The sequence below is a fragment of the Hemiscyllium ocellatum genome, chromosome 20 (assembly GCF_020745735.1).
Source record: "Hemiscyllium ocellatum isolate sHemOce1 chromosome 20, sHemOce1.pat.X.cur, whole genome shotgun sequence".
Taxonomy (NCBI): domain Eukaryota; kingdom Metazoa; phylum Chordata; class Chondrichthyes; order Orectolobiformes; family Hemiscylliidae; genus Hemiscyllium; species Hemiscyllium ocellatum.
The window spans coordinates 9,155,015-9,177,454 of NC_083420.1; the positions used below are offsets into that span (position 1 = coordinate 9,155,015).

At 44.8% G+C, this 22,440-nt stretch overlaps 1 protein-coding gene across 4 annotated transcripts; it reads left to right on the plus strand.

The window, feature by feature from the left end:
- Positions 1 to 157: 157 nt before the first annotated feature.
- Positions 158 to 21,667, plus strand: smim22 (small integral membrane protein 22). 4 transcript variants are annotated; one of them, XM_060840136.1, is made up of 5 exons: positions 158 to 299; positions 10,983 to 11,070; positions 14,836 to 15,045; positions 19,074 to 19,153; positions 20,030 to 21,667. In XM_060840136.1, the coding sequence occupies exons 3-5, from the start codon at positions 14,916 to 14,918 to the stop codon at positions 20,075 to 20,077; spliced, it is 258 nt and encodes an 85-aa protein (XP_060696119.1). In that variant the 5' UTR covers positions 158 to 299; positions 10,983 to 11,070; positions 14,836 to 14,915; the 3' UTR covers positions 20,078 to 21,667. The 4 variants fall into 4 exon arrangements, with proteins under 4 accessions (XP_060696119.1, XP_060696120.1, XP_060696117.1 ...); XM_060840137.1 differs by having other exon boundaries at positions 158 to 251; XM_060840134.1 differs by lacking the exon at positions 10,983 to 11,070.
- Positions 21,668 to 22,440: the final 773 nt, after the last annotated feature.

The window sequence follows — 22,440 nt, forward strand, 5'->3', positions numbered from 1 at the left end:
ATCTTTTTACAGGTATTGTCTTCATATTAATTTGGATTTGAAGGCCAGTTACAGGGGCATATCGTTGCAGGAGTTAGTGCATTGAGAATCAAACTCCACCCATTCACAGCTATAATTAACACAATGATCCAACCAAGCAGTGAGAATTATGGGTGTGATTTGATTCAGGTGTACTTCCCTGTAAAGGGTGGGGAAGCTTCAGTTTGGATTGTTACACAATTCTTCCAGAACAGACGACAAAAACACTGAAGGTGAACAATTTGATGGTTCTGTAGTAAGACCAGGGAGGAATGTGTAAGGTAGGATCCAGTGTTGGATTGGGAACTGTGCTAAACGCAATTTTAATCTTTAATTTTGTGCTTCTGTTTGGTTTCCATTAAACTGTGTAAGCAATCACCAAACAATCTCTTCTGAAAATGAGAATCAAGTTTGTTTTCATAATGCTGTTCCACTTTGTTTTGTTAAGAAGAAAAAAACTAAGGTTTAAGAAATAAATGCGACATCATTTTCTTGACGTGGGTAGCTTGGTGTTTGTCAACATTTCAAGTGATTTATAATAAATTACCTCTGGCTTCAGGTGTGAGGCCTATATTTTCAGGTAAAGCTACTTCCTGGTCCATCATCAATGGGTTTTTTAAAATTTCCCTGGTACCTACTCCAGCATTGCAATGATTTGTATTGTTATCCACAACGATGATGATGACTGAATGTGTAAATGGATGAATTAAGAGTGGGAGTAGGCCACTCTGCCCCTCTAACCTGATTTATAATTTGATGAAATTCCCAACCTTACTTTTCCTGTCCATTTTTTGTACCTTTTTAACTCCCTTGTCAGGCAAAAATCTGTCTCTCTCCGTCTTAAACATATTTTTTAAAACTAATAATAGTCACAACAGAGCTGACAAAAATAAGAGACCAAAGAAACTGCAGATGCTGGAATCCAAGGTAGACAGGTAGGAGGCTGGACGAACACTGCAGGCCAGGTAGCACCAGGAGGTGGAGAAGTCAATGCTTTGGGTTTAACCCTTTTTCTAAATAGAAGACAGGCTCATCGGTAACTAAATCTGAAAATTGACTCCATTGATTTAACAAAAAGGTGCTCCTTGGAATCTTTGGAAATGAGGATGAATTTCCTGATAATGACTGTAAGTAGCCCCGCAGAAAAGGCATTTCACACACAACAGCTTTTGGTGTTTGTTTGCTGTTTTCTTTTGAACTCTTCCACCTCTCTCTGAGTTCTGACAGTGCTCAGCTCTTTCACAAAGCTGGGTGAAAATCTCCAGGAATAGATATACAACCAGAATTGGCAACTCTGTGCACCCGGTGTGGTCTTCTCTACATCAGGGAGACCAAATATAACCTGAGGGAACGGTTCGCCGAGCGTTTCATCCGGGCCCGCAGGAGCTGACTGGACCTCCCAGTCCCCACCCATTTTAATTCCCCATCCCACTCCCTTTCTGACATGACCATCCTTGGCCTCCTCCATTGCCACGCCGAACCAAACCACAAACTGGAGAAACAACACCTCATCTCCCGCCTGGGCACCCCCCAGCCTGGAGGACTCAACATTTGAGTTCTCCAATTTCAAATAACCTCTCTCCCTGACTCCCTCCCCCTCCCTCTCCCTCTCCCACTGCTCAGGCCCACAGCAATGTGGTTGACTCACTTGAATACCCTCTGGGGCAATTAGGGTTGAGCAGTAAATGCTGGTGTGACCAGCAAACACCCACATCCCATGAGCAAGTAAAATAAACAGACTGGAAACTCCGTTTTAAGAAATGGGAAGACGTGCATTTATATAGCTCCATTCATGATGCCTCCATAATCTCAGCAGCAAGTTCAGTTCTTTGGTTATTATTGTACTTCTGAAAACTTAACAGGTGTCATGATAGCTCAGTAGTTAGCATTGCTGCCCCTTGCCAGGAACTCTAGTTCGATTCCAGCCTCTAGTGACTATCTGTGTGGAGTTTGCACATTCTCCCCATGTCTACATGGGTTTCCTCCCACTGTCCAAAAATGTGCCTGTTAGGGTGGATAGGCCATGGGAAATTGCCCATAGTGTCCAAGGATGTACAGGCTAGGGGGATGAGCCATGGGAAATGCAGAGTTACCGGCTTAGGTGCTCTCTGAAGGATTGGCGTGAACCTGATGGGCTGAATGGCCTATTTCACACAGTGGTTTCTATGAATTTACTCCCAGCATGTTCTCTCAAATTCAGAGAATGTATGAGAAACTCAGTAGGTCTCTCTACCTCTGTGAACCAAGAAACAGAGTTAACATTTTGAGTCTGATGTGACCCTTCCTCTGAGTTTGGAAGAATACCAGACTCAAAATGTTACCTGTTTCTCTCTCCTTCAGACGCTGCCAGACCTGCTGAGTTTCTCCAGCATTCTTGATGTTTTGTTTCAAATCTCCAGTACCTTTTTTGTTCCAGTTCCCTCAAATAACAGTTAGATATTCTGTCTTTTTTGAGGTGTTAATTGAGGGATAAATACAGTCCACGGCAGTGGGAATAACTCTGTGCTCCTCTTTTGAGATAACACTGTCCAGGTAAACAACTCATTCAAAATAGTGGCACCTCTGACCGTGCAGCACTTCACTGAGGGTCAGTGTTCAAACTCTGGGGTCAGACTCAAACTGAGAGATAACTAGGCCTAGAGCCATACCCCAGCAGTAGCACGCCAACCATACAAAAGCTGGCAATGCCCTTAAAGGGGGTATACAGCTCTGGATATAACCAGGATGGCATATAGAGATTTTTGATTTGGTTTAAACTTTCTACTCACATGTACTTCAGTACAGGGAAAGCGATAATGTCACCACACAGGCGCCATCTTTGGTACTGAGGCACCTGGGTATAAAAGACTTAAGAACAAGTAGTCACATAGAGAAACAAAGTTAAAAGTAAAGCATTGCTGTTGTTCTTATTATAGGTAGAAAAGTAAAGAAATAAAGTTAACATTACAGTCTTTCCTAATATTAAGTGGAGAAATAAAGGTATAAAATTAAAAGTTTAACCGTCTGTCTTAAGTGCACTCCCTGCAAGGGCTAAGAAAGGACACAGCCCTGACATCCATTTAAAGTTCAGTATAAGCTTTGATTATTTCTCTGACAGATTCCTGTTCTTGACAAACTCAGGAAAAACTCCAAAGTATATGTTTTGGCAGTGATCAGTTCAGAAGTCAGAGTAGGGGAGGTTGAAGTATTTCTGAAGGTTTGTTTGATGTGCCTGGGGGGCTAACTATCTGACATTGTGGGGGAATCTCTCTATCTTCTCTCTCTGTTTTTAGCAATCCATGTGTACCTTTGAACTGGCTGGTGTACAAACACGGAAACAAACTTGAACTTTGAACTGAAGCTGTTTCCAACCCAGCAACCTAACACTGTCAAATGTACAGGAATAAAACCTGATTCATGGGCGAACCTTCCCTGGTCTCCCGTAGCAACCCAGAGGCAGTTGGAGGTTTGTTGTTGAAAATGCGTTGCTGGTTAAAGCACAGCAGGTCAGGCAGCATCCAAGGAATAGGAAATTCGACGTTTCGGGCATAAGCCCTTCATCAGGAATGAGGAGAGGGTGCCAGGTAGGCTAAGATAAAAGGTAGGGAGGAGGGACTTGGGGGAGGGGTGATGGAGATGTGATAGGTGGAAGGAGGTCAAGGTGAGGGTGATAGGCCGGAGTGGGGTGGGGGCGGAGAGGTCAGGAAGAAGTTTGCAGGTTAGGAAGGTGGTGCTGAGTTGAGGGAACCAACTGAGACAAGGTGGGGGGAGGGGAAATGAGGAAACTGGAGAAATCTGAGTTCATCCCTTGTGGTTGGAGGGTTCCCAGGCGGAAGATGAGGCGCTCCTCCTCCAACCGTCGTGTTGTTATGTTTTGCCGGTGGAGGAGTCCAAGGACCTGCATGTCCTCGGTGGAGTGGGAGGGAGAGTTAAAGTGTTGAGCCACGGGGTGGTTGGGATGGTTGGTCCGGGCGTCCCTGAGGTGTTCTCTGAAGCGTTCTGCAAGTAAGCAGCCCGTCTCCCCAATGTAGAGGAGGCCACATCGGGTGCAGCGGATGCAATAGATGATGCAGTTGGAGGTTTACCTGGGATGATGTGGCACAGATCTAATTGCTCTAAACAGCTCCATTTTGCTTTTTAAAATGGGTTGCAAGTGAGTTGACATCTTCCAATATTATTTGCAATTTTGCTGTCCCCGACCACACACCACAATCTACAAACTGATTATAGTCCTACCTAAGGGTAAGAAACAAATGTAGGCCATTCAGCCCTTCAGGCCTGCTCCTCCATTCAATAAGATCACAGCTGATCTGACTTTAACCTCAACTCTACATTCCTACATATCCCCGACAATCTTTCACCTCCGCCCCCCCCCCCCCCCCCCCCCCCCCAAGAATCTACCTGACCCCGCCTTTAAAAATATTTAAAGATTCTGCATCCACTGTCTTTTTTCAGGAAGGAAATTCCAGAGAGTCATAATTCTCAGGAAAGAAATGTTTCCTCGTCTCTGTTTTAAACGCGCATCCCCTTTATTTTTAAACTTTAACGCCTAGATCTAGAATTTTCCACGGGAGGAAACATCCTTTCCACCCGGTTAGGTTCTTTTCAGGATGTTGTTTATTTCCATGAAGTCATCTCTGACAATTACAGTCTGTCCTCATAAAGCAATCCGCTCACTCCAAGTGAAGGCTAAAGTCGAAAGTTCTGGAATTTCCCCATAGGAGAAACCATCCTTTGCACATTATCTCTCTCCACCTCCCCCCAGCACCCCCCCCCCCCCCACCCCCGTCAAAATCCTTCAGTATTTTTAAAGGTTTCAATCAACTTTTCCCGTATCCACTGATATAGGCTAAGCCTGTCCCACCTTTTTCTGAATTAGAATTAGAATCCCTACAGTGTGGAAACAGGCCCTTCGGCCCAACAAGTCCACACCGACCCTCCAAGGAGTAGCCCACCCAGTCCAAATACCCCTACAGTTAACCCCTGACTAATGCACCCAACCTACACATCCCTAAACACTATGGACAATTTAGCACGGCCAATCCACCCTAGTCTGCATGACTTTGGATTGTGGGAGGAAACCGGAGCACCTGGAGGACACCCACGCAGACACTGGGAGAATGTGCAAACTCCACACAGAGTCGCCCAAGGCTGGGATCGAACCCTGGTCCCTGGTGTTGTGAGGCAGCAGTGCTAGCCACCCTATGAGAAGTTTCCTCCTGAAAAGTCTTCCTCCACAGCAACACTGAGCTCAGGCCTCCTGGCTTTCGGTGCTACAGGTCGCTGAGCATGGGAAAACCTCACCTGAGATGTGGATATCCTTCTGAAGAGTATGATACTGCTGTCGCCTTGACCAGTTGATTCAGTAGACAAAAAACCGTGGCAAGGGCCTTCTGATGTACATCAAGAATGAAGACTAATAACTACACAGATATAATAAACTGTGACAGAAAATTACTGTTCCTCTGCTATCTCGCGATGTAGAAAATGGCGCTGTGGAAAACCGCAATAGAGAATCATGCTGTAGGAGGTCGCTAATAGAAAATTGCTGTACCCATTCAGCAGAAAGTTCACATTATCCAAACAATGTCCACGATTCATCAATTGAGATGTAGCCAATTCGTGCTGATGAAACACAGTCATAGCAGAATGACCTGTAAAGACAGTCCACCCTTTCCAGGTAATGGGTAGTATGAAGCTATATTAGACTGAAGTGTTTACATCATACATAAAATAATCAGACCAACACTGTGCTCAGTACTCCAGATGGAGTCTCACAAGGTAATAGAAGCATGATCTCCCAGCTTTTGTATTCTATTCCTCTTCCATTAATAAATATCATTCTATTAGTTTTCAGCTGGTGAGGAGAGGACGCTGTGATGATGCCTCTGGCCTGATCATCTGTGATGTTCAGGGACTGATGTATATGACCTAACTTGTTGGTGGATAGTGTTCTCTCTCTGCTTGCTGCATGTCCTCTGTCCATTCTCTGACACAGGAGGAAGCAGTGGCCTGCAGGTATTATTGCTAGATTATTACTCTGGGGAGAAAGTGAGGGCTGGAGATTAGAGTTGAGTGAGGGTTGTTGGAAAAGCACAGCTGGTCAGGCAGCATCCGAGAGGCAGGACAGTCAACATTTCAGGCATCGGTCCTTCACCAGGAGTGAGGCCTCATTCCTGATGAAGGGCTTAAGCCCGAAACATCGACTCTTCTCCTCCAAATGCTGCCTGACCTGCTGTGCTTTTCTAGCACCACACAACTGTTACTCCGGGGACCCAGGTTCAAATCCTGTCACAGCAGATGTGGAAACTGAACTCCATCCCATACACTCCTCTTAAAAACCGAGACTAATGACGACCATGTTGATTGTTAGATGAAAAAAAAATCCATCTGTGTCTCTCCGAAGTGTTGGAGAAGGAAATACTGTTTTTACCTGGTGTGGCCTCCATGTGACTCCAGACGCATAGTAATGCGGTTGTACTTAAACAGTCCTAGGGACAATAAGTTTTGGCTGAGCCAGTATTGCTGCCAAATGGATTAAAAATAACCATTCCAAGGCAGTAGTGAAGAAACTGTTTGGTGCACTTGCCATCGTTGGTTAAAACATTGAGTACAGGAGTTGGGAGGTCATGTTGTGGCTGTGCAGGACGTTGGTTAGGCCACTTTTAGAATACTGTATACAATTCTGGTCGCCCTCCTATTGGATGGATGTTGTGAAACTTGAAAGGGTCCAGAAAAGACTTACAAGGATGTTGCCAGGGCTGGAGAATTTGAGCTACAGGGAGAAGCTGAACAGGCTGGGGCTGTTTTCCCTGGAGCGTCGGAGACTGAGGGGGTGACTTTTATAGAGGTTTATAAAATCATGAGGGGTGTGGATAGAATAAATAGGCAAGGTCTTTTCCCTGGGGTGGAGCATCCAGAAATAGAAGGCATAGGTTTAGGGTGAGAGGGGAAAGATGTAACAGAGACCTAAAGGGCAACGTTTTCATGCAGAGGGTGGTACGTGTATGGAATGAGCTGCCAGAGGATGTGGTGGAGGCTGGTACAATTACAGCATTTAAAAGCCATCTGGATGGGTATATGAAAAGGAAGGGTTTGGAGGGATATGGGCCAAGTGCTGGCAATTGAGACTAGATTAATGCAGGATATCTGGTTGGTGTGAACGAGTTGGACCAAAGGATCTGTTTCCAGGTTGTGTAACTCTGAATGCTTGAACAGTGCTAGGTTTGGATTGTCTGACTGAGGAGCCAGCAAACTTTGGTTTGTCTGGATTTTGTTTTTGTAAACAAATGTTTTTGAGCAGCTTGTCAGCATGAGAGCATTGAATGCTGACTATTTTCATCTGACCTTGGCAGCAGGGGAAGGTGAGCTCCATGCCAGTGTGTGTCAGCACATCGGGAAGCACGGCTTTAGCCTCCCTCCCAACCTCTTTCCCCTCCCCCAACACTTGACACAAATCAGCAGCTAAGTGTTCAATAGTCGTTTTGAGAGGTTTCTCTCGGGTTTATGGTCATGTCGACCAGTAGAATCGTCTTTTGACAAAAGACAGCGGTGACAATAATAGTCTGGTCCAAACTACACTTTGTTTGAAAACTTCCCCTGCACAGAGTCCTTCTTTTGATCTTGATTGGTGACTGGAAACAGTTCAATTCTCACCTTCCTCTTAGCGACAGCATGAGGAAACTGTGGCTTGGAATGCCTGGCTTCAATTGATTTGCATTTACGAGAGTGAACCTTGACCAATGTTCTGGTATGTGCAATATTATGGAGGCCATGTTGTCATGTGAGCACTTTATCCCAGGCCAGATCCTGCTCATAGAGACATACATCAAAGAATCAGACCCTTCAGTCCAACCTGTCCATACCGACCAGATATCCTAAACTAATCTGGTCCCATTTTGGCCTATATCCCATTAAACCCTTCCTATTGGTACACCCATCCAGATGCCTTTTTAAATGTTGTACTTCTACCATCCTCTAGCACTTCCTCTGGTAGCCCATTCCGTACACCACACTCTGAAATATTTGTCCCTTAGGTCCCTTTTAAATCCTTCCCTTCTTACCCTAAATCTGTACCCTCTAGTTCTGGACTCTCCCACCTCAGGGAAAAGACCTTGTCCATTCACTGTACCACGCCTCTCGTGATTTCATAAACCTCTACATTTTATTAACATCTATTGGAGTTTCTTTTTAAACCTCCTGTAAGGTCACCCCTCAGCCTCTGACACTCCAGGGAAAACAGCCCCAGCCTGTTCAGCCTCTCCTCGTAGCTCAAACCCTCCAACCCTGGCAACATCCTCTTCCCTTAGTGGTATTAAATGTGCACTGAGGTTACAGGGACTGTCTTTAGCTCTCCTCAGGTGACTGGAACTATTTATGATGTGGGGAATGATCCCCAGTCAACTTTACTAAAAACAGATGATCTGATCATGTACCTTTTGCTTGATAAAGTCATGTACCATGTGGAGTCTTGCATATAATCCCTCCAAGTATGGATCTGGTAAATATAGCAGGTGCACTGATGGGCTGAAGTTGTTGACATGCCAACCATTCCTGTGGGAATTTCTGGAACGTAGTTGTGGATTGACTGTTTGTTTGTCTTATGAGGAGAGATTGAACAGTTTAGGCAGAGATTAGGAAAATGAGGAGATCAGATTTGAGCTTGAGAAGACTCTGAGGGAGATTGAGAAAGAAGACGTAAAACGGATTGTGAGGCAATTTTTAGAATGAGAGGTCATCGTATTCAGATAAGGGCTGGCAAGTTTTTAAAATGGAGATGAGGGAGTATGACTTCTCTTAAGGGTGGTGCGTGTATGCAATTCAATCCCCACCCCCCTCTCCGTGGTGGGCGTCCGGATACTGAAGACACTTGAATAAGACCGATGGACTGACTTTTAATTAGTAACTGCTTGAAGGGGTATGGGGGAGCCGGGCAGGAGTGACATTGAGACCGAGATGAGGTGGTTGTATTGAATGGCGGAGTAGGGCTGAGTGGCCTACTCTTGCTCCTCGTCCTCCTGGGTAAGAGGAAGCGATCTGTCTTCAAGGCTGGATTTTCTCTCTGGGTTTCTGAGCCTTGCTGTTCCGGCTGGAATGTCAGTCAGGCTCCTAGACTTTGTGGGAAACTGTCAAATCAATGTGGTTCGCTCTAGCTCATGGTGAGTGGGGCATCACGGAATCTATTGAAGGGCAGCATGGTAAAGCTCCTGCGGCTGGAGGACCCATTTGGAGGGCTGTCAACATGATCGCAGCCTTAGATAAGAGATACAGTGCTGCAAAATATACCCTCTATCTGCCCAACCTTGTTAACTATGGCCTAGTGGTATTATTTGTACTAAGGATAGCCGTTCCATTCCCCAAGAGACATTAGTGAACCAGATGGGTTTCTTTCCATCACTGATTCCATGCCTATCAGTAGACTCTTAATTCCAGATTTGGTGTGTTTTTTTTTAAAAATCAAATTAAAATACCCACCATGTCTCCCGTAAGAACTAGGAGCAGGAGGAGCCATTCAGCCCCTTAATTTAAGACGATCGTGGCTCATCTCGTCTCAGATTCAGCTCCAGTTTTCCTCCCCCTCACAAATCTGATGTGGTGGGGCTCATACCCAAATGTTACCTGGGTCATTGGATTAATAATTCAGTGATAATACTGTTAGGCCATCGCCTGAACTATTAATGCAGAGAACCAGGTAACGAGGATCGAGGTTCGAATCCCATTACTGCTGCTGATGGAATTTCAATTCAATAAAGTTCTGGAATTAGGAGTCTAATGATGACCGTGAAATCATTGGGAAAATCCCATCTGTTTCTCGAATGTCCTCACCTGACCTACATGTGACTCCAGACTCTCTCAGCAATGTGGCAGAAGTGAGGACTGCAGATGTGGAAAACACCAGGTTTCCTGCTCCTCAGATGCTGCCTGACCTGCTGTGCTTTTCCAGCGCCACTCTAATCCAAACCCGTCCTCTTCCCCCACCCCAGCCGGCGCAACGTGGTTTACTTTTAACAATGAATGGTGACCTACTGTGAATTATTTATTTATTTTTAAAATCTTAAATTTGAGGAAAAGGTCTTTGCAACCGTGCAGCATGTACTTGGATAGGAAGGGAAGGGAATGGGGCGGAGGGAGATAATTGCCCCTTTATGGGGCAACTGCCCACTCCTGAACCAGGCCCCTCATCCCTAAAATTGACTTGAATATTAAGTTGGTATCACTTTTTACATGGCATTAGTTGTATGACCCAGCACAAACTTGCAGAACAGTTCAGAGAACATCTCTGGTCCATAAGCACCAACCAACCCAACTTTGTGGCCATCCATTTCCCTCAACCCCATCCCCGTCTATGATATGTCTGGGCCTTCTCTACCTCCTACTCAACACCACCCGCAAACTGGAGGAAGAACAACTCATCCTCTGCTTCGGAACCCCACAACCACAGCGTTGAATTCACCAGTTTCCTCATCTCTTTCCCCCTGCTCCGCCACCTCATCCCAGATCCAACCCTCCAACTCAGCACTGCCCTCTTGACCTTCCCAGCTATACGCTCCACACTTCCCACCAACCTATTACCATCACCACCACCTATCTTTTTTTTTGCTTATCTATCGCCATCCCGGCTATCTTTCCTCAAGCCCAGATCCCACCCCCGTCCCCCTCACCCACCCAGCCCTAATGAAGGGCTCATGCTGAAATATTGACTCTCCTCAGATACTGCCTGACCTGCTGTGCTTTTTCCAGCACCACACTTTATCGACTGTAACTTCTCCAGGATCTGCAGTCCTCCCTATCTCCTATTAATTGTACACCATGCTGGAAGTGTAAGTGATGCTGGCACCTGTCTATCTTAGGCCTTATTAGTTATTGGGGACTGACTAAAACCGGGATGAAAAGCAACAAAAACAGTTGAACAGTTTTCCTAAGTTAAGAAGCAAAACAAATCCTGATTGATTCATTTCTGTAATTTCTCACTTATCCTCATTTAGTACAAATTTAGCCCATGTGGTTGGGACTGCGATGGCCTAGTGGTATGATCGCCAGGATGATTAATCCAAAGACCCAGGTAACATACAGGTATGAACCCCACCATATCAGATTTTCGAGGCCTGGGAGGGAAACTGGGGCTGAGGCAGAGATCACAGTTGAAAATGTGTTGCTGGTTAAAGCACAGCAGGTTAGGCAGCATCCAAGGAATAGGAAATTCGACGTTTCGGGCATAAGCCCTTCATCTGAAGGGCTTATGCCCAAAACGTCGAATTTCCTATTCCTTGGATGCTGCCTAACCTGCTGTGCTTTAACCAGCAACACATTTTCAACTGTGATCTCCAGCATCTGCAGACCTCACTTTTTTTACCTGAGGCAGAGATGAGATGAGCCAAGATTGTATTAAATGACAAAGCAGGCTCGAGGGGCTGAATGGCCTCCTCCTGCTCCCAGTCCTTATGGTGGGAATTTGAATTCAATTTTTTAAAAATAAACAATCTGGAATTAGGAGTCTAATGGTAGCCATGGAATCGTTGATGGGGAGAATCCTGTCTGGTTCACTCGTGTTCCTTGGGCAATGGAACTGCCATTCCTACTTGGTCATGCCTCCATGTGACTGCAGACCCCACAGCAACATGGGTTGCTCTCAGCTGCCCTTGATCTAGGCAGTGATCACCACATCCCATGGTTCAACTAAAAACGAATGGTCTGGGTTAGGGCTTTGCTGGAAGTAACATTCGGGTTCCTGTCATCGTGGGCTAAAGTTGTGGTGAGGTGCAGGGTTTGAGAGATTCATTTTGAGGAACTTTACCTGTAGCCTATATTTATGACCCTGTTTTTGGGCTTGACCACCACTGGAAATATCTTCTCTACCGTTCTCCTAACCAGCCCCTTCAGAATTTTACAGCTCTCTACTAGTTTGACTCTTGGTTTTCCACTTTCCCAAAAATAATTTACATAGAATCCCTACAGTGTGGGAGCAGGCCTTCGGCCCAATAAGTCCACACCGACCCTCCGAAGAGTAATCCATCCAGTCCCATTCCCCTACATTTTAACCCCTGACTAATGCATCAAACCTACACATTTTGTGAATGCTGTGGACAATGTATCACAGCCAATCCACCTAACCTGCACATAGAGTCAGAGTCATAGTCATAGAGATGTACAGCACGGAAACAGACCCTTCGGTCCAACCCGTCCATGCCGACCAGATATCCCAACCCAATCTAGTCCCACCTGCCAGCACCTGGCCCATATCCCTCCAAACCCTTCCTATTCATATACCCGTCCAGATGCCTTTTAAATGTTGTAATTGTACCAGCCTCCACCACTTCCTCTGGCAGCTCATTCCATACACGCACCACCCTCTGTGTGAAAAGGTTGCCCCTCAGGTCTTTTTTTTTATATATCTTTCCCCCTCACCCTAAACCTATGCCCTCTAGTTCTGGACTCCCCCCACCCCAGGGTAGAGACTTTATCTATTTATCCTATCCATGCCCCTCATAAGTTTTAACCCCCTGTATAAGGTCATCCCTCAGCCTCTGAGGCTCCAGGGAAAACAGCCCCAGCCTGTTCAGCCTCTCCCAATTGTGGGAGGAAACCCATGCAGACGTGGGGAGAATGTGCAAACTCCACACAGACAGTCATCTGAGGCTGGAATCAAACCTGGATCCCTTGCGCCGTGAGGCAGCAGTGTTAACCACTGAGTCCCAAAGGAAGGTTGGAAAACTGGAGAACAGGGATTAGTGATTTGCCAGTGAGGGAGGCCAGTGCACACAGTGCAGGGTCTGGACTGCACTGTCTGAGGGGTTGGCTGAGGCAGAATTGATCAGTTTTCAAAAGGGAAGTGCCTACCTGCCCGAAGAGTGAAAATGTACAGGAATGTGGGCAGGAAAATGGGACTAGCTGTGCTGTCTTGCAGAGAGCTGCTTGACCAGAATATGCTGAGTAGATTCTTCTGTCATTACCATTCTACAATTCTATAACACACAGCCTGTAATGTTCATCCAATTCTGAGCTGCAGCAGTAAGATACCTAAAGTGTTAAAATTGCACTAACTGTTTGTACTGTGTCTCTCTGATTTTTTTTTTTGAAAGACTGTTTCATTATCTGGAGCATTTACTCTGAAAAATAATCAGCAGGGTTCTGCAGTTTAATCTTTGCTGGGGTCTTTATCAGCTGCTGGTGTGGGTTTCATGAGGCAAAAAAGCTCTTGTGGTACAATAAGATTTGCAAACTGTGGCTGATTCCGCATTAATCATTCAAAAATTATAATATTGGATTGTCAGGAATGAAAGTGGGCAACTCCTTGTGGTGTGGAATCTTTGTACTGGTTAATTTATCTAAGCAAGTAAATCTCACCAGTAGACTATCGGGAACATTAATCTAGCATAATATTTAGAGCCAAAGGGCAAAGAAAATTCCAGCACAGGAACAGGCCCTTCAGCCCTCCAAGCCTGTGCTGATCCAGATCCTCTATCTAAACCTGTCGTCTATTTCCTAAGGATCTGTATCCCTCTGCTCCCTGTTCATTCATGTACCCGTCTAGATACATCTTCAATGATGCTGTCATGCCCGCCTCTATCATCTCCATTGGCAATGCATTCCAGGCACCCACCACCTTCTGCGTAAAGAACTTTCCACGCATATCTCCCTTCAACCTTTCCCTTCTCACTTTGAACTCGTCACCCCTAGTAATTTGAGTCTCTGGGGAGGGAGAATGTTTCTTGCTATCTGCCCTGTCTATATCTCGCATGATTATATAGACCTCAGTCAGGTCCCCCCTTAACTTCTGTCTTTCCAATGAAAATAATCCTAATCTACTCAACTTCTCTTCATAGCTGGCATCCTCTATACCAAGCAACATCCTGGTGAATCTCTTCTGCACCATCTCCAAAGCATCCACATCTTCTTGGTAACGTGATGACCAGAACTGCACAGTGTTCCAAATATGGCCAAACCAAAGTCTTGTACAACTTTAACATGACCTGCTAACTCTTGTACTCAGTCTGATGAAGGAAAGCATGCTGTAAATTTAACAGGTTAATTGTGAGGCATAGTGGTAGTGTACTTACCTCTGTACCAGGAGGTTTGGGTGCAAGTCTCTGGAGTTGTGTAATAACATCTCTGCACAGGATGGTGTGGAATTACCGGAACCACTACAGCTGATGTGTAGCTCAATTTATGAACTATCTTTATTTCAGATCCCTCAGTGACTGTAACTAACTAAAATAGAGCATGGTGACTTTTGAAACATTATCCAACACATTCCGACTTTAGCTGTATTACAATTTGCACACGTATTTGTTTAGGAACTGGAATTCATTCATAAAATGTGTGAAGGTGCAATACATTTTAGATACAGAATGGGTGCCTTAACTATTCCACTTCCAGATCTCACTCACATTCCAATACATCGAAGAGATTCCTTACATAGTCATTTTTAAAAATCAGCCTGTCCAGGAAGTAGGTGGACTTTTACCGCAGGCCTTCTGATCCAGAGGGATGGACATGATCACTGCAGTATAGGGGCCCCAGGAGGTTCCTTATACACTCACTTCAAGGGGTCTTTTACACAGCTTCTGCCAGCCTCGCTGCAGTCAGTGTAAGCGTAGCCTCAATCCAGAGTGGTTCCTGACAACGGGTAATATCACCAAATCACTACAGCCACGGAGGCCATTCAGTCCGCTGTTTCTGGGCTAGAATTTTCAGGGATAAGCTTCTCTGAAACACTTTTTTTTTCATTTCTAAGGCACAGCGTTAGCAGTAACACTGTTTACATCCTTTGCAGAAACTTTTTTTGCCTGGCACCTGGTGAATTTGGAAATGATGGAGTCTGCTCTGTGTGTTTTGCAGTTCCCCTCCTCTGCCTGAGTCTCTGTGTGGAGAACGAGCCAGCACCTTTAGAGCAGTGTGACGGTGACCCAGTGTTGAGGATGTCTGACCAGGATTTGGGAACTCAGCTTGAAGCTCAGTTCAATGATGTGGTGAGACGGTTACAGAGCAAGCAGCTTTTTCAGTCCAACTGGGATATCGCCACCTTTGCCATTTTCTTTATTTTCATTGGTAAGCTTCATTTTGCCTTTGTTCATTTCACCTTATGTGCTGTGGCAATATAAGACTTTTGTGATGATGCAGTCACTTTTAAGACGTTACTTTTGTCCTGGGTTTTGTTTTTGAAGAGAGGTTGTAAGGCCCAGAGCTCTCTCTAAGAAAATAAACAACTTGTGAGGCCTTGGGGGTTTTTATTTTAAAAATTGGAACAAACAGAAGCAGCCTGGGCATGGCCAGCTCACCCAGACCAGGCTTTCTAGTTTTTAGGTTTAGTTTTGAGCAGAAATATTTGGTATCTCCAAAGAGGCTTCCTGGCTGCTGTTCTCTCTGAATCTTCTCTCAGTGCATACAGAATGCTGCAGGAATGTAGGGACAGGAGATAACCATTGAATAAGACTGTAGCTGACCGGTAACTCACTAAAGATTTAGTTTAGGATCACAAAGCACTCTCGGTCTGTTTAAAATGGAACTAAATTTGAAGTTTGAGATCTCTGCCATATTTAAATGACACTTCCATGTGTATTATATATTTAACTGGTGCAGTGAGGAGCCACACTCATTGCTATCCCAATAGTGACCCTCACAGTTGGTGCTCTGTTACCCCTCTGGCCCATTTCCCACAGTCTAATGATGCGCAGGTTCGGGTGGATTGGCCATGCTAAATTATTCAGTGTCTGGGGTGTGCAGGGTCGGTGCATTAGCCATGGGCAATGGAGGGTTACAGGGGTGAGGGGTGGGATGCTTTTCAGAGGGTCTGTGAGGACTTACTGGGCCTATTTCCACACTGTGGGGATTGTATGATCTATGATGATCCATTTGCTGGGGAGACTCCGTGACTGTTCCCTCCTTTTTGGTGAAGATATGGCTGCCCGGGGAATCCCAAACCCTGGGTTTGCAGTGTAATTCTCCTCCGCTTGAGTAATATCGGCATATCCCTTACTTTCCTCACAACTGCCGGTCCTAGAGCGGCCTTGGGCACTCCAGTCAAACTCTCGCTGCTGGTCCTGGCTAACTGAATGAAGGCAGGTGCCAGGAAACTGTGTCACTGGCTGACTTTCCACAGGGCTGTGGCCAGGCTACATGTGCCAACTATATGCCATAGATGGCCTGCACTTGTGGGCATTCTGACACCTGGTGTCATCTCCTGGGCCTGAGTGGTATTCACAAGAGCGCAGCAAGCAGTGCCTTAGCCACCTGGCATTTCTACAAAGGATACTGCTCTGTACACCATAAATCAAAGCAAATGTAACCATTGACTGGACAGTTGTTGTGCTACAGCCAATGTCAGCTCTGGCCGTGGAGCTGTATAAAATTTAGAACCGGGATCCTTTGGGAATTCCACTCTGCATTGGCCAACTTCATATAGGAAAGGGATGCTGCAATTGATGAAGGCATTAGAGCACTTTGGAGTTAGCTTCACCATTTTAAAAACAAACACCATCCTATTGGCTGTCTCCATGAGCCCCACCCTGGGATAAATGATACTTTGGCTTCCCAACCCATGACATGGTGGCTCAGTGGTCAGCACTGCTGCCTCACAGTGCCAGGGACCCGGGTTCAATTCCACCCTCGGGTGACTGTGCAAACTCCACTAACAGACATTCTCCCCGTGTCTGCGTGGGTTTCCTCCGGGTGCTCTGGTTTCCTCCCACAATCCAAAAATATTCAGGTCAGGAGGACTGGCCATGGGGAATGCAGAGTTACAGGGTGGGTCTGGGTGGGATGCTGTTCGGAGGGTCGGTGTGGATCCAATGGGCTGAATGGCCTCCTTCCACTCTTTAGTGATTCTAACCCAGAATTGGTACAACAGGCACCAGTGTGTACACTCCAACTCTCGATGTAATGAAGGCCGACTATGGAATTCTGCCCAGTGTTGTCAGTTGGATACGCAAACAGGGATACCAACTGGCGATTTCAATGCCAGAGGTGGGAGGGACACGAACCTCTAAGAGTGTAATTGACAAGGAAGGCAGACAGCAACGGAGTCCTCCGCCTGATACAAGGCCTTTAATCTGGGCCTGTTTGACAAGGATAAGGTGTTTGTTACAGAGGAACCAATACACCTCACAGTACCAGCCTGCTCCAGCCAGTGACACCTGCTTAACTATCTCCTCCTCTGAGCCAGTGACAGCAGGAATATCCACCGCTCTCACTCCTCGATTTGGCCTAATGACTGCTGGACTGACTTCTGTCTGATCCAGCCGCCCACCTCCAGTCACCTGGCCCAAAATTGGCGGCAGAAGTGCTGCCACTAGGAACGTAATGTTAATAAGACCATAAGACATAGGAGTGGAAGTAAGGCCCATCGAGTCCACTCCACCATTCAATCATGGGCATTTCAACTCCACTTACCTGCATTCTCCCCGTAGCCCTTATGAGGAGCCTCTGAAGGAAACGTGATTCAGTCTGTGCCTGGGGTGTCTGGGGTGGGATGATATGTGAGAGGGACATATCAATTTGAAGAGGAGGATGATCTTGGACCATGCACAGAACTCCAAGGACTGTACCATATCGAGGATGGAGAGGGGTAGTGAGCCTTCATTGGAAGGAGTTCTTTGAAGATCTCATCATCATAGAATTCCTACAGTGAGGAAACAGGCTCTTCGGCCCAACAAGTCCACACGACCCTCCGAAGTGTAACCCACCCAGAACCATTCTCCTCCCCTATTATCCTACATTTATCCCTGACTAATGCACCTAACCTCCACAAACACTATGGGCAATTTAGCAAGGTCAATTTACCTAACGTGCACATCTTTGGACTGTGGGAGGAAACCGTAGCACCCAGAGGAAACCCATGCAGACACGGGGAGAATGTTCAAACTCTGCACAGTCAGTCACCCGAGGCTGGAATTGAACCCGGGTCCCTGAGCTGCCGTGCCATCAACCAAGACCTTGACAGGAGTATTCTCCATCACATCCTACAGCATGCTCCCCGTCAGCATCCTGTCCAACTCCAGCCTGACACGGGATTGCAAAGGCCATTCATCAGCCAAGATCCAACACATTCCCTGGTGCAAATAGTCAGGTGTTATGCAACCAAAAAATATTTACAGTATAAAACAACAAAATGTCTACACGTCTCAACTCTGAATTGACTGCCTGTGTTGTCATCTGTTTACTTATCTCAGTGATCACCCAGCCTTGACCAACTTGATATACATAGATCTCACAACCAAACCTAGAATAACAATCCACTTGAATACCACTTCCTACTGCTGTGTGATAAACATGAAGAACCCTTTTAGGGTGGCTCAGTGGTTAGCACTGCTACTTCACAGCACCAGGGACCTGGGTTTGATTCCAACCTCTGTGCAAACTCCACACAGACAATTGCCATGCTCTCTGTGCAACTGCGTGGAGTTTCCTCCCTCAATCCAAGGATGTGCAGGTTAGGTGAATTGGCCATGTTAAATTGCCCGTATTGTTCAGGGGTGTGGGGGTTAGGTGCATTAATCAGGGGTTAGGGTTGGTAAATGGGTCTAGGTGGGTCCCTCTTTGGAGGGTCAGTGTGGACTTGTTGGGCTGAATAGCCTGTTCCCACAATGTAGGGATTCTGTGACTTCATTTAACAACACTCCATTTTGTAAACAGTTATGTGGTAGCTGCATATTAAATATTAACCCGATGCTTTGGAGTAATAGGTGTATCTGTCTCCTCACACTCTGCCAGACAAAAAGAGAAAGTGATAATCCTCTTCACCCTTTCTGAAGATGTGAATCTTTTTTCTAAGGGAGTATTCATCAACAAGCAGTCAGTCCAAATGTACAGCTGTAACCTTTTAAAATAACAGAACTGCTGCACACACCCAGGGGTTTAACATTAGGCAGCATGAGGGTCAGTTATCCTATCAAGACCACTCTTGAGATTTCAGATATTTAAGTCAACCAGTTCAAAGGTTAGTGCACATCCCTGAAACAATGGGACTTGAACCTGGGTCTCCTAGCTTAGAGGCAGGGTTACTACTAATGCATCACAAAGCCTGACAGTGCAAACCACATCTTACAGTCATGAATTTGTCTGAATTTCCTGTCATTTAGGTGCAGTGCTGACTCTGATCCTCTTGGTCCTAATTCGCTGTTGCTGGGGTTTCTGCTGTTCTTCATCACCAAGAAAGAAGGTGAGCGTTCACTTTTATTTTAAACCAGTTACAAATTTCTAATTGACACTTTCCCCAGTAATCTGTTGTCAAGTCACACATCTCCAGTAATGTGGCGGGGGGGAGGAGAGGAGGAGAATAAAAGTTTGAGGCCTCTTCCCCCAGAACCCAATGATGCCTTGTGGCTCAGGTGGAAAACTCCAGGCCGCCTCTTTGCAACAAGAAAATCAAAGGCTTATGTTCTCGTGGTACAGTGGTAGTGTCCCTAGCTGTAGACCAGGAGGCCTAGTTTCAAGTCTCTCCTGCTCCAGAGGTGTCATAACACTTGTGGATATTTTTTATTTTGGAAAAAGCTATCTCACATAATAAAATGTCCTGCCCACCACCAAATCACTGACTTTTTTTTTAAGAACTATTAACCACCAGTAATCATTCAAATCAAACTTAAAAACCAGTTGATTAGCAGCATCAGCAGGTTACTGCATCATTCTGCTCATGATCAAAATAGTTAGACAACAAACTCAGTGATGGTTCTTCTGCATAATTAGGTATATGTACAAATTCCTTGTTCTATTTGTCAGTTTTTTTTATTTAGAAGAAACTTGAGCCAGAAGCTGATCTCACTGTACCATCTGTTGCTTGCTGCCAAATTGTCTCTTTTTAAGTTAAACCTCACCTACCAATAGACACACGAATAGTGTCGTGACACTGTGTTATTTCCAGGCCACAACACAAACTGGTGTAAATAAAGAGAGGTATTGAACCTCGGGAGAGTCACTTCTCTGAAAGAAGCAGAGATTTGAATATCTTGAGAGAGCAGTGTAACCACTGCAGAATAAGAACACTTCACCACGGTAAATATTGATCGGTTGATGTTTTTGCTATTTTCTCCTGCAGCCTGGGAAGCAGAAGATCGGTGTTGACAATTTGGCATTGGAACCTTAACAGTGGGACTTGAACCGGGGTCTCCTAGCTTGGAGGCAGGGTCACGACTGGAGATATTCAACCGGAAACCACAGCAATAAGCAACATTGTTCACTGTGTAAAGGAGTTTGTTTTGAAGCCCCACCAACACTCCATTAAAGTTATTTTAATAGGCTCCTCTCTGAATCTAATCCAAATATGAAATCTATCGTTTTTAGTATCCTTACATTGATTTCATAATATTGGCTTAACTGCACTCTTCTTTTGCAATTTCATACTTATTGGCAACTATCCATTGCAGATTTAGTCACAAAAATGCAATATCATGCACTTTAACCTGTTTCATGATTTTTTAAAAAAAATTAAATGTTTGGTTGTGGAGACTGAAGTTTTTGTAATTTAAAATCTCTTGTTTCATGTCACACTGATTATATTTTGACCTGTCTAACAGCATTGAAATTACTGCTAGCTTATAGCAATCCAAATGATATGGAGCTAGACTTGTGGCATTGTATGGTTAATAAAGCCCACATAAAGTTGGGCCAAAACTTTTGGGTTCTGGTACTGCAGCCCATGTACCATTCATTGGGCCCAGGAAATCAGTGTAGGTCACTAAACCACAAAAGTGAACACTCCAGCCTTTTAAATAACTTACATAATTTCTGTGTGTAAGCAATCGGAGGCGTAATTTGGTGCCTTAGATTATCAGTTGATCTTGTCACAGTTTATTTTGTGTAAGTTAATTCATTCTAACGATTTTGTTGTGCAAGCAGAAACCAAACTTTGGTGTACAATAACTTAACAGGTTGCTTTCAGCTTAGTCAAGCACCAGCTCGGTGCCATGCACTGCTTGATTTTTTTTTGATCAGTTGATAGCTGAGATTTTGTGCAATACAGCTGCCTATCCCTTTTGGGTAACAAAATAAACCTGTCATATCTTCCCTTTCTCTGGAAACTCTGCTCACAAACTCGAGACAAGTGTTTTGGGTGAGGGTGGGGAGGGGGTGTTAATTAAGAGAACATGGCTGTTTGGAGCCCAGGCACCAAAAAGGCAACTTGCTCCTAAACCTTCCTGGGATTTGACCAATCAAGTCTGGCTAATGCAAAACAATCTGGAAGATTAGCCTTTTTAAACAAGGCAGCAACTTGTTATACAATTAAGATTTGATCCTTTAGAACAGGCCAAGTGAAACCAATCTGAAGCCCATCAAACCTACACTATTCCATTATCATCAATATATTTATTCAATGACCATTTAAATGCCCTTAAACTTGGTGAGTCCACTACTGTTGCAGGCAGGGCATTCCATACCCCTATTCAGTAAAAGTCCCACCTCTGACATCTGTCCTATATCTATCCCCCTTATGTACCCTCTGCTAACCATTGCTATCCACTCTCACTGCCCACCCTATCCTAACCTTCTGATTATCTTATGTTTCAATTAAGTCACCTACAACCTTCTAACAAGACTTAAGTTTTGTTTTATTTGGGGGAGGGGAGCATGTGTGCAGCATGTTGGTGTTCCGGTTTATCAGCTGTATTGATCTTTGAACATTATTTGTTAATTACTTTTCATTCTAGAACACTAAAATAAACTGATATACCACATACTGCTGTTTCAAGAGTGCAGTCTGTTTCATATCAGCAGCATAACTCAATCAAAATCAGCAGATTACTCTATTATACATTTGATGTGTTTTATCCACACCAGAGGAACATGGGGGGGAATCATTTGACACACTGGTAAGATCCCAACCTCTGCCTCAGGAGGTGTGGGTTCAAGTCCCACCTGCTCCTAAGGTATGTTATAAAATCTGAACAAAGGATAGGAAAATATCTCTAAATAAATTACATCTGTGTTATAGACATCCATCTTGTATAAGAACATCATTTTGGCTGAAAGATTAAATTATGAATTATTATTTTATAATTCCTCATTTGCAATTTGAGTTGTTAAAACAGATGGTTAGATGGAAATCTCAATTTGCAGATAAAGGATAATGAGGTTAGTGATTAATTTCACGAGTAAAATGGAGAAAATAAGATTGCAAAATAAGTAAATATGGGCGTATATATTCCATGTGGAAATCTAACCCTTCTTTTCAGTCAGGCCCAGTCTCAATTTGAGCTTAAGCCAAGACTGACTTTCCTAACATATCAAAAGTCCAGAACCTAGTTTTTCCTGACTATTTAATACATCAAGTCTACTTTGGTATACTCCATGTTAAAATGATTTTGTTTTTAAATTTGCACTTGAGAAATGTTCTGAACCAGTCAGTCTTTTTTTTTAAAAAAAACTCCAATCGAAGGTAGCCATGATGAGGTGCTGCCGGTGTTGGACTGGGATGGACAAGGTCAGAAGTCACAACACCAGGTTATCGTC